Here is a 13,542-nt window from a genome sequence, read left to right as displayed (position 1 = left end):
TATCCATTTACTGAAAGAATAGCTTCAAGTCCTGTGCTCCTGTTTTTACATTTATCTGGTTTTCAACATACGAAGCACCCTGTCAGAGGCGGTCAAAATGCCAACCGCCACAGATTCCAAGACGTGGGCCAATTTTTGGAGCGACATCCCCCAAAGTTTTCCAGGATACGCCTATGGGTGGCTGTGACAAGCTGCCCTGTTCCCAGCTAGTTTGCACAGAAAAGCCGCAGCGTTGTTTTATTGAGCCTTTGATTTGACTGTCAACTTAGAACCAACCAATTTCGTTCTACACCAGCCACAGACAGCGGGGTTCAATTGGCGCTCCGAAAAGTTGATAGGCTGACGCTTTCTCTTGAGAGGAATGGTGTGTTTTGAAGAGAGAGCTGCTGCATGCTCAAGGCAACACAAAGCTCCGCCTCGAATCGGAAATTCATCATGAGGGGTCAAACGACGAGATCCCACAGATAAATCTTCCTGACGGCCATCAATCAAGGTCAGTCTGGCGCTCCAATGATCTCAGTCAATCCTTTCGCCAATGTCATACCGACCCGGTCCTCTTTGTCAAATAAAATCCCCATCAGCCTTACCGGAATAAAGCATAAGCGAGTGCCATGCTCAAATTCCCAGAGAACCGCAATGACTGGAGCTTGGACATCGTTAGTTTGCTCGCCGTTATCGGCGAGAGCGCCATGTCTGCGCACTCCCAACCGCTGACAGCTTCGATTCTCTGTCTTCTCCCTCGTATCCTGCCTGCCCCACAGGCGCTCTTGAGGCATGCCCGGCCAACACGTCTACCATCTATTCCCGCGCACATTGTCAGTATTCACTCCGGAACGCTCCTCGTTGAGCTAAACCATTTCGCAAACCTCATCTACAACATTAATCTTCCCAGCTTTTCCGTTCACGAAATCCGGATTAAGCATAGAGAGGGCTACGAGGACACACTACATGATGAGAAGAAGCTTAGAAACCGCATCTTTAGAACGCCAAAGGGTGTAATTCATGCGAGGCCGTTTTCACCTTTATTTTTTCTCTCGGTTGCATCATTCTTGCTCTCTGTCGGCTTGTGTGCCTGGGCTGTTCTACTCGAAGATGGCGTTGCCGTTATTGCTATTGTGGTAGTGTCAATCGCTTCCAGCATCATCGGGTTGTCCTCCATGTGGCACCCAAACTTGACGGTGCGGAAACGCAAAACAGTGGTGCCAGATGGCGACCTTGTAATTCGGACGAGACAGGGCGCTTTCGTCATAATACGGTGCACAGAAGAGGTCGCTCGCGAACTCTACACGGGAACAGAAGAATGCAGCTATGTCGTTGGCGACCAAGTCTTCCGCGCCTTAGTTGGAGTAGGCACATTCCTGCTCATGAGCGCTGTCATTTTGATGGGGAATGCCACCTGGACCATGCAAGCGGCACTCGGTTGTTCATATGTCCTTCTCAACGGATGCTATCAGATTGCTGCACTTTTCCCCATGAGATGGCATTGGAACCTTGTACGTTATGATCTAGAAGAGATCAAGCAACTGCAAGCACAGACTTATACGCAAGCTTTGTGGAATGCCATCCGCGTGTCTCAGTTCACTAATTGGGTACGGGTGAGCCATGCTGCGCCTAATTCTGAGTCATGGAGAGCTTGGATCGATCTCGCCGGGGATAATATACATAGCCCTAAGTGGGACGCTCAGAAGGTGCTGGATCAACTGCTGAATGCGGAGAAGAGCGAGGCTGGATTTCAACCTGCTACAGATGTTTTTACGACTGAGGAATCCTGCTCCTGTAAGGGCAATGATTGATGATATTGTATGTAGATTATCTTCTTAGTTGGTTTGGGTTTTCTGAGTACATATTAAGCTAGGTGTTTGGTGCTTAGAATGAGGTTCCGCCAATTTAGGCAGTCTCTTGCACCCCTTGCACATAATTAGAGACTATCATGTTGGATTTCATTTTGGATAGAAGAAACTCACAGCTCCTATTTGGTAGCTGACAATTTGGTGTGAGTGAAAAGAACTTTGACCTGAGAAATAAGGGGAGCACATGTATCCGTCAATACACTTAGAGAAGACGAAGAAAAGCAAAAGCGTCAAAATCAATCCAATCCCGTCATTCCAAGCCGATACAGTCAGATTGCAAAGATATCAGCGTTACTTGTTCCGGCTTAGCCCAGTCCAGGCATCTCTAACAGCTTTGGCTTTTTGAGTGTCATCAGTCCCCTGTCCCAAATAGCTCAGGTTATTGAGGTTCGTAATGATATTGTCAAAGTCCGCTTGGCTCGGGTGGCTGGTATTCAAAACAGCAAGTTTTGTTGTTTCCTCAATGACGCCATATTTGCCAGCCATCGTTCGAGTGACCCTGGCATTGACGTGATTCCCTTTTTGCGGGTCACTATCGTGTCGGATCTCATAGTTCACTTTGGTGTTGTGGTTCTCCTGATAACTGCCTCTGATACCGGTGATGTATTGGTCTCGACTCGTAGAGGGTAGCTTGTTTCTTAAGAGCGTGACGTTGTCGGAATTGGCAATCCCGCTGCGACTGACATGGTTGTCGAGAACAGATGAAAGAGGTGTGGAACTTTGATATACTTGTTCCCCACTAGCTGCTGGCGCGTATGACTTTCCTCCTTTGAATTTTTTTGCCATTGTCAATATATGCCTGGATCGCCCGAAGCAGGGTAAGATGAACAAGAGATTGAGTAGTGTAGTTAGATTCTAGTACCTGTAGAACCAGTGACAGTGGAATCAGATATCTGGGAGTGCAAGCTGTTGAAGTGGATGGCTGGCATATTAAAAATTCGATCTTTCAGCGTTTGCATTTCTCAGCCTTGCCCTGAGTCCCTCTATTTTAGATCCACGTGTACATTTACACGCACACCTAGCTCCTTAGCCAACTCTTGGATATCGTCGATTTCCTTATTGGAGGAACTGCAGCGAAGGGAAGGGTTTATCTCTCATATCGATGCCAATTTCAGCCTTGTCAAGTACCAGAGCAGCCAATATGTGAATAATGATATTCACGGAGGTTAGTCAAGACAGGTGGTTATCTTGCTATCACTCAATAGTTTGATATATCGGATAGACTGATGTGTCATTAAGCAACCGCTATAAATCTGCAGGAGGTATAAACCAGAGGGCCTGATTACCATTTGTTGGTCGGCGAGTATTTGGCAGCTCTGCTCCATTGACGCGGAGGCGTGAACTTTCGGAAAATGCGTCGAGATGATATTGATATATATGAAAAGCAAGTCGTCCGTCATATCTCTCCCACCTATGACCCAAATAAAAACATACTCGCCGAAACGATGTCCACGCAGAGGAGTTGAGGCTACATTTCTTATATGGTTATGAAGAAATTCAGTCTGTTAACCAGTTACAGAAGAACTTTCGGCAAGTCCTGGGAAGATAGCGAAGGCCGGTCAAAATTCTGCTTCACTCGCTATCAGTGCTCCCACAACTTCCTACCTCATGATATTTCTAAGTTCGAATTGAAATTGCATGTCTTCTTGATTGTAACAGCACTTCCCGGGCTTCTTGGTACGGCTGACTAGAGCCATGGAGGATCGAAATCTCCTATTCGCCAACCATCATATGCAGCATAATAGTCGCCAGACAGATTCTGTTAGTCTCTTCTTTTAGTCGACCTCGGACGACTAGAAATGCTCAACAGCTCCAATATGTTGGTCGGATACCTGAGAAAATGGGTAGCGGAGGTTCGCAGAAAGTTTTGAAAGCAGCGATAGCAATTTCACGTCAGATCTGAGAAATTCTGAAATGTAGTGACTCTTGGAACACTCACTCCAAGAAGATTTAAAATCCCACGATACTCACTCATCAGGCTGTGAAGGTGACTTCATTATTTCGCCCGTATGCAAAACAGAGAAAACTGGTCCACAAAAGACCCAGGACGTGAGGCAATTGGTTGTAGACCCTTGTTAGTGAGAGGATTGTGGGAATTAATGTACACGTTAAGGCATTTTTTCAATAGAGTTCTGCGGGGTAGTTAGTTAACTAGTTAAATAGCTAACTAACTTTAGTTACAAGTCTGCGATATCGGCATCTGCTGTTCAGTTCACAAGCACTTTGCAATTCCCGCAAATAAATAACTAGCACTGCACAGATCAGGGCCCTGGACTTTTTGAGTTGATATTGGGATCTCATCTCCAATTTAATTTCTCTGAAGTTTATGAGCAGTGCTGGCAGTGCTGGATAGTTTTACGTCAGTAGACACTTCAGGAGGTGAATTAGCAAGCTAACATCTGACTAGCATGAGGAAATATCCAGAGTAATTTTGATGGCTAGCATAAGAGGATCAGCCAGTTATGAAGCTTCCTCTCAGGGTTTTCCATAGTTAGCACATCCTCTAGACAGGTGCTTGACAGGGAGAGCTTCAAGTAACTATTAGTTAACTCTATCAATCCTTGATGTAGTTAATCTACCACCGAGCGGCTGATTCTCTCCGAAAATCATCAAATATTCAACTATCTTCAACACATCATTTCTTCGGTGTTTTGTTATTCAAAATGTCTTTATCTCAAGAATCTCACATACAGCTGGTCATTGCTGTGTATAAATCACAAATAATTACATCAAAGATGAAAGCTGCAAAGATACATAAAGTTTCTAAACCTACCTTGCACAAACAACTTGCTGACATCAGATCACACCTAGAAACATATCCAATTGATAACAAATTGACAGAGATTGAAGAGAAAACTCTTCTCAAGTAATTACTGAATGTAAGTAAGTGAGGCTTTTCAATCTGACTGAAGTTCTTATGTGGAATGATATATATTCTACTTCATATATATACTTTGAATTCCATTACCCACTTTTAAAGTTAATTAAATAGTTATCTAGATTCATCTATGTTACTCTTAACAGTATATATACTATAATCACTATATATCCTATCAATGGGTAAATAGAAAAATTTAAAGATTATGAAACAATGATTAGAGATGATATATAAAGATATTTAAGACTGTAAAATTCATGAAGAAAATATTTAAAACATTGATGAGACTAACTTCATAATAAGACTTTGTACAATCTTTAAAATTATTACTGCAGTTAAGATAATATAAAATTATTCAAAGAAATTATAAATAGATTATTAATATTGAATACATAGAGTCAAAGAAATATTCTATTTCACTAATAATAATTTTAAAAGAAAATATCAAGCATTTTAATATCAAAAATCAGCTCTTTCTTAAAATTGGAGAATATTGAGTAAATACTAATGACTAGAACCACTGATGAATTAAACAAACTTTGATTTAAGAACATATTTAAGTTATATTCTAAATACTATTCAGTGGGTATGAAGCAGCTACTTATTCTTGATGATAATAATACATCTAACTGAAATTTGATGATATTTATAAAGATAATGCAATAATCTGTCTTTGCATATCTGCATACATCTCATCTTCTTCTTCAATCATTAAATAATGTTTTTACACTATTAAAATATATATAGAAAAAGCTGGTTAAGGGATGATGATTGCAAAAAACAATCCTTGATAAAGATGATTTTCTGTATCTTTATCCATCTGCGTCTTTTACTAAAACGAATATCTATGGTGGCTCTGCTTGGAGCAACTTGATATTCAGATTGAAGCTCAGATTGAAGCTATGTATGTATCCCCAGCGAGCTCCACCACGCTGCAGTGGGACTTTTGGACATACTATACGCAGTTGCCCTAATAAATAGCTATATATTCAACTATAAGATAGTCTTAATTTATTAATGTTTTCAATATTTAAGCGTGTTGGTTGAATACATTGAATATTTGATTGATTTTCGGAGAGAATCCGCCGCTCGGTCGTTGGATTAGTTAATAGTTACGTTAGTAAAGGCTGCTTCTGCTCGTATGACATATGCAACTAGGGTAACGTTAACTAACAGAAAACACTCACATCCAACCATAATTGAACCCTATATTTAACCGCCCGCAACTTCTCCGTTGCTTGCTATTTTACAACTCCCCAATATTTAACCAGTGTTTGCGACAACCGCGGAGGATGTGCTAGTGGCTGCAGACAATGAGTTACGGTGATATCTACCTACCAGGCACGCCCACGTCCCTCTGCTCTCGGAAACCAACCCTTTGTGCGAGAGACGTGAATGGCATTTCAGGATGCTTCAGCGGCAATCAGTTCATTGGCGGAAGGCCATCGCACTGAGACCTTTTGTAGTACCCGCAAGATGCTTCTCAACCGACAAGCCTAGCCCACCGCCATGGCGGCCAGGCTCAACTCTTGATGAGTGAGTCAATAGGCGTTTTGCCTCTCCTACACGCGGGAATGTATTATGCGGTCTTGTGAAAGCTCTCATTAACTGTTTGTTCCTTTTAGATGGGTTGAACGTGACGTACGGCCAATTAGCTTACGCCAGTTAACATTCTTTGGTCGCGCGATCACTGAGTCGCGCTTGATCAGCTCTGCAAACTATGTGCGAACCGAGCTTCCAACAAGGTATGTATACCATTGTGCAACCGTTCCCTCAATGGCATGCACGTTCAATTGCCAGACATTTAAGAATCCAAACCTCATTTTATGGTTTTACCAGAATCGCCCATCGCCTACGGGACATGCAGAAGCTTCCCTATGTTGTTGTCACGAACCCGCACCTCTCCCTCGTCTACGAGCTTTACTATAAGGCCTTTGAGAAGTTTCGCAATGTTCCCCAAATCAAAACTTTAGAAGACAATGACAAGTATTGCGATATTCTACGAGCCACGCTCAAAGAGCATCTGACAGTAATACCGAATCTTGCAATGGGTGTATTGGAGTGCCAGGATCTCGTGAAGCCGGAAGAGATAGATCGATTTATGAATACATTGTTGCGTGCAGTAAGTGGAAATTACATCAACACGAATTTTCTTGTAAATGGCGAGAACTTGCTAGAACTGACGATCTCTTCGTACAGCGAATTTCACGTCGAGTTATCGCAGAACAACATCTTGCGCTTACTGATACATTCAATGCCCCATGGCATTTCCCCGATTCAAAGGATAGGACAGACTTAAACACGGACTTTGTGGGAGAGGTATTTCTCAGGTGCAATGCGAAAGAGGTGGTCGAAAATTGTGGCAATCGAGCAAGAGACCTGCTGAAACAATCACTCGGACCTGATTGTCAGGTCCCCGATGTTGTTGTTCAAGGTCACCTGGAGGCTACATTTCCTTACATACTGAGCCACCTGGAATATATCATCGGGGAATTGTTGCGAAATTCCTTCCAATCTATCATCGAAAGGTTCAGCCATAAACCAGAAAAGCCTCCGCCTATCGAAGTTTTGATCTGCGAATCTCCACAACACGTCATCATTCGTGTTTCCGATCAAGGTGGAGGAATTCCTCGAGAAGTTTCACCATATCTGTGGTCATTCTGCAAGGGGCCCCACACACAGGCCCGACTTCGTAACTTACAACAAGTTCCCACTATGGCCGCGACGATGCAAGAGGTGAAAGTTTCCGATTCCAAATCTGCTGAACAACAGCACGAAGCAGACACGGGGAATTATACTGCCAATGGACATCCACATAGAGACAGTTCATTGGCATCACTTAGTTCCCGGCCACCAAATTTGCGACTTGGGATGGGACTGCCCATGAGTAGGGTTTATGCGGAGTACTGGGCTGGCAGTCTGGAGCTGCATAGCCTAGAAGGCTATGGAGTCGATGCATTCCTACAGATATCAAAACTTGGGAATAAGAATGAGCAGTTGACCATGAGAGCTTCAATAGATGCGGTTTGACATGCAATCAATGCTTTTGGCTTTTTGTGTTCCTTCTCTTTTTACTAAAGATAATCATGACATGCATATTTCCTAATCTCATTCTCTCTCTTATTCCTGGACTATCTCTGTCATCTGTTCAACTTGGTCATGTCACCCTTAAGCCTCCTTTCAAGTCTCTATTACTGATGGAACTATCAAATAGAGTCCCATCATTTCCTGTGAGGTCTTTCTTGTTGTGACGTGTGGGAGATTCCTTCTGAAGTTATTACTCCCGCTCACAGATGCTCCCAATATTAAGAAGGACCAGCCGGTAACAACTTGAGCCTTCCTGGGCTAACGATAACAGGTGGCATCGTCAATAAATATACCGCGGATATTTATTTTCAACGAGCAAACATTTCGAAAACCCCGTTTCTATTCCTTTTCTTCAAGTATACCGAACTTCTGATTATCAAGATACACCACAGAATTTCTTCCCAATCTCCTGCATCCATTGCTTATTCTAATGGAGTAAGAATTGTCTCTCTCCTCAAAGACTGAATCAAGTTTTAGCTAAACCTGCTTGCACAGTCCTCCTAGAGTTGTGCTTGACGTGCCCAATGAATATCACGATATCCTTTTGGACACTGTCGATACTCCCCCAGTGCCTTCAACTCCAGAGAAACGCCAATTTATGGATCTGCATCATGAGGTGTACGGATATCCATCAGTGGCCCCCCTTCAAACTTTTACCGCTGAATCCCAGTCATATCATCCGTATTTCCGACGATTTTCATTGCTGTATTCCAATCCTCCTCCACTTGAATATCGAAACCCGTTTGTAGGTATTGCTTTTCGTGAAGTTAATGAAGCTGGTGATCGTGAGGTTAGTTGACTCCCGTAGCACGAACTCAATATTTACAAAAGAGAAAAATTTATAATAGCTGATTAACGTGCTTGCAGACACCTTATGCTGGCAGAAGATTGACAGAACAGGAGACAATACAATTACCCCCTCCTAGTTCTGCGCGGTCCACATCTAACACCATCTTCACTTTTTTTGGCAACTCATTTCCTGACTGTCGCAGCATGATTGATATGTTCCGCCCACGCTTGCAAGTTTATCCCGGGGTAGCAGAAAATCCAACCCCAGACTCTGTCGTTGGCAGCCATCACGAGGGCCCCAGGGTTGTGAACGTCGATATAACAAAGACATGGAAAGGCCTGTCTTCAGATAAAGCGCAAGAACTACTATTTTGGGAGACAACCTTTAAAAGGGCCCTTGGATACTTGTTGCACGATCAATTTGAACTCCTAGAACAACAGCATGAAATAAAAAACCAGGCGTTCCTTGAAATACAGCGTGAACATGAGCAACAAGACAAAATTTTGGACGGCACGCATTATTTGCCAGTTAACATCATCGATATCGCGACGGCCATGGTCAACTGCTGGAAGGAACATCGTCGTATGTATCATTGGTTGGCGTCGATGGGGAACATTTACAAGACAATTGCACAGTTTATTCGCTGTCATGACTGCTTTGTTTACCCTCCTGTTGGAAATAACTCGTGCCTCGCAACTGGCGGTCTTAGAATCGGAGTTAAACTTTTAGACCTAGGTAAACACTCGAAAAACACAATAACTCATACCCATATATCTGGAACCCCTGTCGAGGTGAATTGGGCTCCGGATGTACTGTCATTTGAGCAATTCGACCCTATTACTACCGAAGGACACGAATTCCGTTTAATGCCACGATACAACTCTACCCTCATCAGTAGTGGGGCTGAATCTGATTTGGAGCCACCCCATATTGTTTACAAGTCCTCTGCCAGTTGGTTACGGTGGGATGCTTCAGTATCCAGCTTTAGCGGGACCGTGCCATTCTGCTCTGATTCTAAGGAATGCGTTGTTTATCCCGATGCCCACTTGGCCTATGGTATTTCAAGGGATCAATCTGAAACATACACCCTTCGGATAATGATTACTGCAACAGCTCTGCAATATTTTGATACGAACGTCAGATTCGAGAAGACTGTCAGAGCCAGGGTTACGATCAATATCAAGAGCAGGAATTGTTCACGAACTCATCCTGACCAACGTTACAGATTCGAGCGTTTGTTGTCGGACAGCCAAAATACGAAGTCCGTCCCGTCACCACTAGAATGGAGACCATTGCAGCAAATTAGCCCTAGCCTTGAGAGGTTCAAAAATCCAGTTATGAGCTCGACTGTTCCCTTTGTTGGTTTTCCAGATGAGACACAAATGTTGATGCCGATATCAGCTTACGAGATGTATTCCGGTGACAGGAGGTCTTTAAGTCAACAGCCGTTCGACAGCTTTATCAAGCCGTCTCTAGTGGTGGCTAAAGTGCATATTGATTCTGAGTCAAAAGTGGATGAGGGCCCGAGTGGCCAGAGGATTACTTACTCTCCTCCTGGGCCTTTAGAGGGTTGTTTGAATGTGCCACCTCTTCGCCGCCAAAGACGCTCACCGCATAATATTCATCCTCTTAAAACAGCCGTTAAACTTGGTTCCACACTTCTCCCACGAACGAGCATTGATCTCCCAAACCATCCTCGAACAGAATCTGGTGACAAGAGGTTACAATACGATATTGTTAACATGCTGGGCATGCCAACCCGATACGACAAACGCGACAAAGATCTAGAAACGCGGTATCGTCCCAGGGGAGAACGGTGCTATTGGCGGGGGACGAATATATCTGTTCAGGAGAAAGGGAGTGGAGATCCACATCAAGGCCTCCATGCATCAAGAAATGCGATATTCTCAGGGGCAAACTCGATCGAAGAGGATGAGTTGTATATTTCGAAATACTTCCAGGAGGTTGGGCTTGATTCTTTTCAGAGGCAGGTTAGCCATCTCACCAAAAAGTCAGAATCCAACCTTTCTAGAGTTCCGAGTTCTGAACCTCTCACTATGAACTGTGAACCTTTTCTCAATACCCGCAGGGATACACGGGCAGAACGACTGCCGAATTTGGAAGTACCGTGGACACCGCCATCCAGTGAAGTGTGTCCCTGTGGTTACTGCCCCTGTCGTTTTCCCAACGGAGCTAAAGTTCGAACCGAAAGAGGCACTGACAATGAGGCCGGAAATGCATCAGGATCGTCGGATGGTGATAGTTCATCCGACGAAGGGCCGCCTCTAATTCGCGGAAAAGACAAAGCTGCTTTTGCCCGAATGCTTGTGGAAAGGGCTGAAGCAGAACGTCATATGCTAGGAAGCGACATAGGCGACATTTTCGACTCTTCCCCAACTCCCACGTCTGCTGGGGACTGGGAGGACATTGACACGGATGAGGAAGGGGTCAGTCTCCCCGAGGATGGGGATAGTGAGGAGGACGGAACAAATCAAGGTGTGGCCATTTCAGTGGTATAAGAGTCCTGGGGTTAGCATTACGGGCTTTTTGATTTTAGTGTGTGAAATTGGGTGTATGGCGTTTGCACTCTTTTTTCATTCAGTCACTCGAATGTTCTGTGGGGGGTTCCATCTTAGTTTTTATAACTCATTGGATAAGGGTTGTGGGATAAATGTTTGGATCTTGGGAATAGTGTGCCGCATCGTAATTCTATGCGGCCTCCCGACATGTTGTTTTATTCTTTCCAGGCATCAATTGTGTCTCATTAATTGGGCCTCAAAGGGTTTGGTTTTTGGCGTCTTTTTCTTGTCTGTTTATTGGAAATCACAAAGGATTAGTTGATTGGATATGGATATAGCAGTTCATTTTTTAATGACACAGATCGTCATTATTTCATTTATTTTCATCTCCAGTCTCTAATACAGTTACCTCCGTGATGTCACGTGGCGATAAGCCTGTTGATAACATAATGACGTCACCCACAGAAGCTGCTGCGTTCGGAAACTTCACTACGGAACAACTCCCAGCTGGCCCTTTGCTCCTTCTTCGTCGGCGTCTTGTTCGCCCTATTCACGATTTATATTTAATCCGGCGCAATCGTTTTTCTTCTTCTAAAACCTCTTTCTTCGACAACCACAGATTATGGGCAAATACATTCTTATATTTATCGAGGATCCGCCTTTTCACACCTCGCCCCTCCTATATCCTTCGTTTTCTGACTCCCTCGTCCGATTTCTCTCTGCCCTCGGAGGCTAGGGAAGGTCTCCGGATTGGATGATCTCCTTGAAATTTCTAACCGCGTTTTGGACTTGTCAACTTATATCCTTGAGGTCACTCAGTAAATGCTATCATACGTCGTGCGTCGTCGACAGTAGGTTATTAAGGGGCGACCCGTGGACGGCGTGATATATCTCCATTCTTCAACTAGGTGTTGAAGAACTCTTTTGGGGGATATCCAGAAAACAGCTTCCGGAAAGGAGGACATAAATTGGAATTAACGAAGGACGGAGAGACAGAGAAAAGCCTGAAATAGAAGAGGATATAAGCAGCAGCCATGGTAGGGGACGCTGTAACTGCCGTTTGCCTGATAATTATCACGATGTTTAGTAAGTAGATTACCGATTACCTATACCACGCCACAGCGGAACGGAATACCCTATCTATTTCGATCTATGCCTGTGGTACTAGGCATTGTCATTGCGTCCTAAACGCTTGATAATTACTCATTCGTGATTTATGATACTAATACCTTATCCTCCTAAATACAGTTCCCCCCCTAGGAGTTTTCTTTATTAGCGGATGCTCTCCAGACCTTCTCATCAATGTCTGCCTCACATTACTTGGGTGTGTACAATTCCCTTTTATCCACCTTCATTTTCGCTCCACAACCCATATCATATCCATTATTTCTTCTACACCAAACTTTTGTATGTACATACTACAGACGATCTTAGTGCAGTCGCTAACTTTTCCTCTCCACCGCTCTACCTTTGCCCAGATACTTCCCCGGCCATATCCATGCCTTCTACTGCGAGTATGTCTACTATGACAGGCGCGGGAGAGGGAGCCAAGGCCGTATGGCCTGCTACCGGGCCCCAGGAATATTTTCAGAGAGGATTCAACGTGGCGGTGATCTGAGCAATACTGAGCACTATTATCCTCCGCCGCCACCTCAGACCGCAGCGACACCAGGAATGCCAGCGACTCCAGCAACGACATATTACTCCAGCCCGGAAGTGCATAGTCATCAAGAGTCTGGCTGGACACGATAGATGTGGAGACAGATTTGCCCAAGCTTTCTGCTAGGGTCTTTGCCGTCTGTGAATACTGAGCTAAGTAGTATCTGTATATGTGCGAGAAAGCCTTTAAGGGTTTCGAGAAAAAAAGCTTGGGATATGCGGTTAATGACGCTGGCGTGATTTTCTATTCTTGCTTACCACTCTCCGTTATGGATCTGAAGAAAAACATTGTACATTATAGGATGTTTCGTTGGACACGCCTGATATGACTGTGCCCGGTTCATACATATCAGAGATTAATTGGCGAATGGATGGAAAAGGAGAAACGTTGTATAGTATGGTTTAATTCCTTGTTCCTGAACAAGAAACCAACTACTCACCTACTCACCTATGTATTTTTAGCATTGGTTATTTGACAAATGGGGAGTGTGACGAACTAATGATATAATCTTTACCAGATGAACCCACTAAAGCATAGCATATCACATTACTGTTCATTTCTAAATTGGTTTCGTCGAAATATTATAAAATAAAATAATATATATATTATAAACAGCAAATGGTATGAGGGGGTCGCAGAAAGACCAAACCAGGAGAAGTTATAGTTATATCAATGCTACCCGTAAAAAGCCGCCAAAGGGACAGAATAAACCATAGATTTCCTCGAACCAACAACCGGTCCCACCTCCATTCCGCCCA

At 43.8% G+C, this 13,542-nt stretch overlaps 6 protein-coding genes across 6 annotated transcripts; 5 read left to right on the top strand and 1 right to left on the bottom strand.

Annotated features, from left to right (window-relative positions):
- Positions 1–611: 611 nt before the first annotated feature.
- PADG_07555 (uncharacterized protein) lies at positions 612–1,793 on the top strand (the record flags this gene model as incomplete). The annotated part of the gene is made up of 1 exon (XM_010764600.1): positions 612–1,793. One exon carries the CDS (start codon positions 612–614, stop codon positions 1,791–1,793), a length of 1,182 nt encoding a protein of 393 aa, XP_010762902.1.
- Positions 1,794–2,141: 348 nt separating this feature from the next.
- Positions 2,142–2,809, bottom strand: PADG_07554 (uncharacterized protein; the record flags this gene model as incomplete). The annotated part of the gene is made up of 2 exons (XM_010764478.1): positions 2,142–2,617; positions 2,713–2,809. The coding sequence occupies 2 exons, from the start codon at positions 2,807–2,809 to the stop codon at positions 2,142–2,144; spliced, it is 573 nt and encodes a 190-aa protein (XP_010762780.1).
- Positions 2,810–4,513: 1,704 nt separating this feature from the next.
- On the top strand, positions 4,514–4,914 carry PADG_12319 (uncharacterized protein; the record flags this gene model as incomplete). The annotated part of the gene is made up of 2 exons (XM_010764656.1): positions 4,514–4,716; positions 4,851–4,914. The coding sequence occupies 2 exons, from the start codon at positions 4,514–4,516 to the stop codon at positions 4,912–4,914; spliced, it is 267 nt and encodes an 88-aa protein (XP_010762958.1).
- A 1,222-nt stretch (positions 4,915–6,136) lies between these two features.
- Positions 6,137–7,758, top strand: PADG_07553 (protein kinase PKP2; the record flags this gene model as incomplete). The annotated part of the gene is made up of 4 exons (XM_010764599.1): positions 6,137–6,264; positions 6,354–6,473; positions 6,568–6,850; positions 6,928–7,758. The coding sequence occupies 4 exons, from the start codon at positions 6,137–6,139 to the stop codon at positions 7,756–7,758; spliced, it is 1,362 nt and encodes a 453-aa protein (XP_010762901.1).
- A 487-nt stretch (positions 7,759–8,245) lies between these two features.
- On the top strand, positions 8,246–11,124 carry PADG_12318 (uncharacterized protein; the record flags this gene model as incomplete). The annotated part of the gene is made up of 3 exons (XM_010764655.1): positions 8,246–8,250; positions 8,311–8,605; positions 8,683–11,124. The coding sequence occupies 3 exons, from the start codon at positions 8,246–8,248 to the stop codon at positions 11,122–11,124; spliced, it is 2,742 nt and encodes a 913-aa protein (XP_010762957.1).
- Positions 11,125–12,158: 1,034 nt separating this feature from the next.
- Positions 12,159–12,876, top strand: PADG_07551 (uncharacterized protein; the record flags this gene model as incomplete). The annotated part of the gene is made up of 3 exons (XM_010764477.1): positions 12,159–12,210; positions 12,373–12,448; positions 12,603–12,876. 3 exons carry the CDS (start codon positions 12,159–12,161, stop codon positions 12,874–12,876), a joined length of 402 nt encoding a protein of 133 aa, XP_010762779.1.
- Between the last annotated feature and the right edge of the window lie 666 nt (positions 12,877–13,542).

The sequence above is a fragment of the Paracoccidioides brasiliensis genome (assembly GCF_000150735.1).
Source record: "Paracoccidioides brasiliensis Pb18 unplaced genomic scaffold supercont2.11, whole genome shotgun sequence".
Taxonomy (NCBI): domain Eukaryota; kingdom Fungi; phylum Ascomycota; class Eurotiomycetes; order Onygenales; family Ajellomycetaceae; genus Paracoccidioides; species Paracoccidioides brasiliensis.
Note: the sequence above shows the minus strand (reverse complement) of the source record. Positions and strands in the feature narration are given on the sequence as shown.